The sequence below is a fragment of the Nestor notabilis genome, unplaced genomic scaffold (genome assembly GCF_000696875.1).
Source record: "Nestor notabilis isolate BGI_N333 unplaced genomic scaffold, ASM69687v1 scaffold8302, whole genome shotgun sequence".
Taxonomy (NCBI): Eukaryota; Metazoa; Chordata; class Aves; order Psittaciformes; family Psittacidae; genus Nestor; species Nestor notabilis.
The window spans coordinates 13,076-17,676 of record NW_009917857.1 but is presented as its reverse complement, the minus strand read 5'-3'; the positions used below and the strand labels follow the sequence as shown (position 1 = coordinate 17,676).

At 48.3% G+C, this 4,601-nt stretch overlaps 1 protein-coding gene across 1 annotated transcript in view; it reads right to left on the bottom strand.

The window, feature by feature from the left end:
* Nucleotides 1-15: 15 nt before the first annotated feature.
* Nucleotides 16-4,601, bottom strand: part of KPNA6 (karyopherin alpha 6 (importin alpha 7)) — a 9,339-nt gene continuing 4,753 nt past the window's right edge. The window contains exons 8-13 of the mRNA XM_010009436.1: nucleotides 4,286-4,449; nucleotides 3,454-3,532; nucleotides 3,187-3,312; nucleotides 2,600-2,727; nucleotides 1,916-2,094; nucleotides 16-1,133 (exon numbers count right to left, since the gene is read on the bottom strand). Of these exons, the coding sequence (XP_010007738.1) occupies nucleotides 949-1,133; nucleotides 1,916-2,094; nucleotides 2,600-2,727; nucleotides 3,187-3,312; nucleotides 3,454-3,532; nucleotides 4,286-4,449 (861 nt within the window). The 3' untranslated portion in view covers nucleotides 16-948. The remainder of the gene's footprint in view (nucleotides 1,134-1,915; nucleotides 2,095-2,599; nucleotides 2,728-3,186; nucleotides 3,313-3,453; nucleotides 3,533-4,285; nucleotides 4,450-4,601) is intronic.

The following is a 4,601-nucleotide window of genomic DNA, read 5'->3' as shown; positions in this document are numbered from 1 at the left end:
ATCCACCCCAGAAAAAACCCACAACTCAAACCATGTTCTCATGGAAAAAAAAATAGATTTCAAGTAAAGCTGAAGGTGGGTTTTCACCGTGTCCACAGTCCCGAGCTGGCAGGCAGTAGCAGTGCAAACACAGCCCGCGCTTCCCCCCACGCACCCCAGCCCGCCCCTCCTCACAGTTACCACCGATGGGGGCTTGTTGCTTCTTTTTTCTCTCCTTGTAAATAACATGAGTAGTTCTTCAAAGAAAACAAATCGAGAACAAAATAAAATAGCTCTCTGCGAAGGGAAGGAGCCTTCTTCCCCAAAAAAACCTCTTCCCAGGAGCGGGAGAACTTCCCATTTCTCTGTCCATTTACAGTATCTTTCAGGGGAGCGTGGCCCAGGTTCGAGAGGACTGTCCGCTGAAGGAGGGGCGCAGAAAGGCCAGGGCTAAACTTTGCTCTTGGCAAATTAGAGTCTTTAATAAAGAGTAACATGTGCAAAAAAAGGAAAAAAAAAATAATAAAATTAAATAGCTCAACCCAGGGTTTGCAGAATTATTGTTGTCAGAACGCTTAACTGCTACTTGTGTTCTTACCCAACCCAACGCTGCCATCTCAATTAAGTACCCGAGTTAAGAAGTGACATTTGGGAAGAGATCACCACAAAGGGGAGAAAAAAAAAACCAAAACCCAAACCCAGAGGTGCAATCGCCACCTCCGTGTCCTTCCTCCACCCAGATGCCTGCTTTAAAGACATGGATGCAGCAGCAAAAAGAAAAAGAAGTGTGAGAACATCCCCTTCTCTCCGTCCGGGCAAAGCACTGGTTTAGTTGGTTGAAGGAAGAATTGTTTCCTAAAGGTGGAGTGGGTGCTTGGCCTCCCGTGTGCAAGAAGGGGATGGGATGATCAGCTGCTCTCAGTTGCTTTCCAGCGAGTTTGTGGTGTTCTGTTCCCTGCCCCGGGCACATTATAGCTGGAAACCTTCCATGGGGGCTTCAGACTGCTGGAAGATGAATTGCTGCTGGTTCTCATCTACCTGGGGAGCCAAAGCAGAGTCATCCTCTACTCCAAAGTAGTGCTCAATCAGGTCAAAGGCCTTCTGGTAGATCTCTTGGTTCTCATGGCTCTGTAGGAACTCTATCTTATCCACACCTTGGAGGGAAAGAGAAACGGAACGCGATGAAACGGAGGAGATCCTGGTATTTGCAACTCCACATCCATCCTCCACCCTTCCCCTGTTCACTGCAAGCCCTCTGTCTGTGTTACATTTGGGGGTGGCGAGCAGCACTGTTCTAAAGCTGTTCCAGAGCTGCTTGTGGCTTTCCTACCAGGCAGCATTAATGTCATTTCAATAGCCTGTTCTGCTGACGCAGCTAAAGCAGCTGCACTCCCAGCTCTGCTGGGGACAAAACCTCATTTCAGTGAGATTAAAACAAGTGGCACAAGCAGTTTGGCAGTTGCTGGGGGGAAGGAGGGGAAGGAAGCAGCACCCGCCCCAGTAGCCTCCAGCAGAAGGGCAGCAGCAGCTTTCCCTGTCCTAATTAAACCCACCAAATTAAGATGCTCCAGGGAAAAGTGAAGCCTCTGTGGATTTCCATAGTACATCCACTGTGTATAACTTGGGCCAGTTAGAGCAATTTTAGACCCAGAAGTGTCACTTCTTACTTAGCTCAGCTTATTTCTGATTAGTTCTCCTACAAGCCACAATTATCAGCTTGGCTGCAGGTCTAGGAAGCTTAGACCAGAAGTAGGATAGTTTTTATTTCCAAGTATTTTGTCCTATGCCCAGATCTTAAGAGTCTAAAGGCACTATTGGAACAAATCTTGGCTGATTTGGGGTACACTAAATCCTTTAAACACAGCAGAAAAGCAGCAACAAAACTAACAGACACCTTGTGGTGCTCAAAGCCAGCAGCACCAAGGCCACAACCTACCATAGGCCTCCTCAATCAGGCTGCAGTATGGGTTGATGCCTGTCCCACTCTGGCTGGCTTCCTGCTCTCCAAGCCTCAGGATGTTCTCCAGCCCGTTCAAGGCCACCTGGACAATCTTGGAGTCCATGACAGTCAGCAGGTCACACAGAGGCTTGATACAACCCAAGTTTACCAAGTATCTGAAGAGAGAGCACCAGCAACACACACTGTTCAGGCTTAGTGAGCATCAGCTTTGCTCAGTTAGAAAGAGCAAGGGGAACAAGTCAAATTGAAATAGAAGTTACTGGAAAATATGTATTTACTTTCTGCTAGGTTCATTTTTACCCACTTGTTTGCATTTGTACACACATACACACACACCCCCTATTAGGAACCTGCTAATTCCCCTTGAAATCCAGGTGCTACTCAAACCCAGTCCACACTGGAATTTAATCTGTCACCAAGTTTGGACATTTAGCCTACTCTAAGCTCTCTGAAGAGGGAGGGGGAAGCAGTTTGGATTTGCTTCTGATTCAGAAGGAAGCTGTAAATTCCCAGCTCAGGGCATGATGCAGCTACAGCTCTGCCTCAGGTACCCTCCCAGAGGTTCTCCACATCATTCCCTTGTACTTGTCTCACAGTTCCCACAAAGACAAAGCTTCCATACATTGACAGCTGGCCCCCAGGAGGAGCCACAGGGAATACCTGATCTGCTCAGGAGTTCCTCCTGACGTTGCATTGGTGATAGCCCACGCTGCCTCCTTCCTCGTGCGGAATTCTGCTTTCTGCAAGATCTCTATCAGGACTGGGAAGATGTTTGCATCTATAACTGCCTGGGGAGAGAGCAGCAAGAAGGGTTTGAGTTGGCAACAGAAAGAAACCTCCACGTCCATTTGTCAATGCAAAAGAACTCTCCAAGCTGCACCCTTCAGCAATTCCTCAGCCAAATCCTATTAACACAAGACAAGATCCCACAACCAGCCCACAGCAGACAACCCCTGTTGCTGCATAAACTGCAGCAATGCTCCCATCACTCATCTGCCTTTACATAGGGCAGGACAAGGATAAATTATAACCCAACAAGCTCCAGCTTTTCAAAGGGGTACTTTAATATAGCAGGAAGAAGTAGGGGCTGTATCTCCTCCTGCTCCAATGATCCAACCCATGGCACTCATTTCAGGCCAGTCTTTGTTGGTACCATTAAAAGGCTTTTCTTAGCTCCTTTGGCAGATGGCTGAGAATCCTTAGCTTGGAATTGAGGTTCATTGCAGGTGGGCTGGAGAAGACCCTACCTGTATCTGTGCTCTGTTTCCTGCTGTGATGTTGGATATAGTCCAGCAGGCTTCTTTCCTGATCGACTCCTTGGGACTACTTAATAAGTGAAGGAGACAAGGCAGGGCTGAGCAGTTCAGAATCACCTTTGGAGAAAGAAAGCAGAAGTGAGATCACCAGTGTCAGGTCCCGAGCTGACAGGCTGGAGCTGGGCAGAAAATGAAGCAGAAGATGAGCCTCAACAGGAAGAACTTCCCTGTTCCCTGGGAGACAGGCGCTTCCCTCACCTGGGTCTGGATGTCATCCCCTGTCACGATGTTACCGACTGCTCGAAGAGCTGGAGAGGCCACTTTGTAGTCGTTGTGCCTGCAGGAGAAACAGCACAAGGACAAAGCCAAGTCTATCAGATCACACACAAGCAGAAGATTCTCTCCCCAGCATCTTATCTGCATTGTTTACTTACAACTCCTCCCCCTAGCACACAGGAATATTGCCACTGAAAACAAAGTCACGGAACAGAGATTTTCATCCTAACTCCGTCATCTTCAGATGGCTCGATTACAGATTTCACCTCTTACACACCCCCTTCCTGACCCAAAGATGTTGTTAACCCAATGAGAACACCCTGAATTTTTCAGGAGAATTTTGGAAGCAAGTATCTCCCAGTTCTGAAAGTGTTTGAGGCTCATTCCAGCATTTTTATCCACGATCCCATACAGGTATCAGAGAAACAAAGCCAAACTGATTGTTGGTAGACACTCTCACCCGGGAGCTAGGCTTCCATAAGCGTGTTTGAAGGTTGAGAGCACAAGGCACACTGCAGTCCTCTCTCCTTTCACACGTTAGAAGCATCATTCCAACCTCTCTTTAGCAAGTTTATCCCAGCACACAGGAGGAACTCGGCTTCTCTCAGAAAGAAAAGACAATAAACTACAGCTCTCAGCCTGCTTCAGACCCTCCTATGTCATCGCTGCTCTGAAGTCAGCTACAGAACCCAGTACCCAGATCCTGTGCGCTCAAGAGGTGTGAAGGGTGCTCTGATGGGCTTTGACATGAACTTATGTTCAGGCACACGCTTCCCAGCCTCATTGGGCTGGAGCAGCAAGACAAGATACTCACATTAAGAGCTCCACCAGTCGCCGACACACTCCCGAGTCAATAACTGCTTGGATTTTCTCATTGGGGCCATCTGATAAGTAGGAAAGAGCCCAGCAGGCGTCTGCCAGCAGGTCCGAGTCACTGTTGAACAACAACCGGGACAACACTGGCAGGCAGGGAGACACCTACAACAAGAGCCACCACCCCAGCAGGTTAGTCACACTCTGGCCAGGACCACCACATCTGCATGCAAAGCACCACGTGGTTGTGCTGAGTGGCAAGACAACAAGTCTTGGATGTCCAATCTTTCCTTCACACAAGTCAGCAGCTTCCTTGT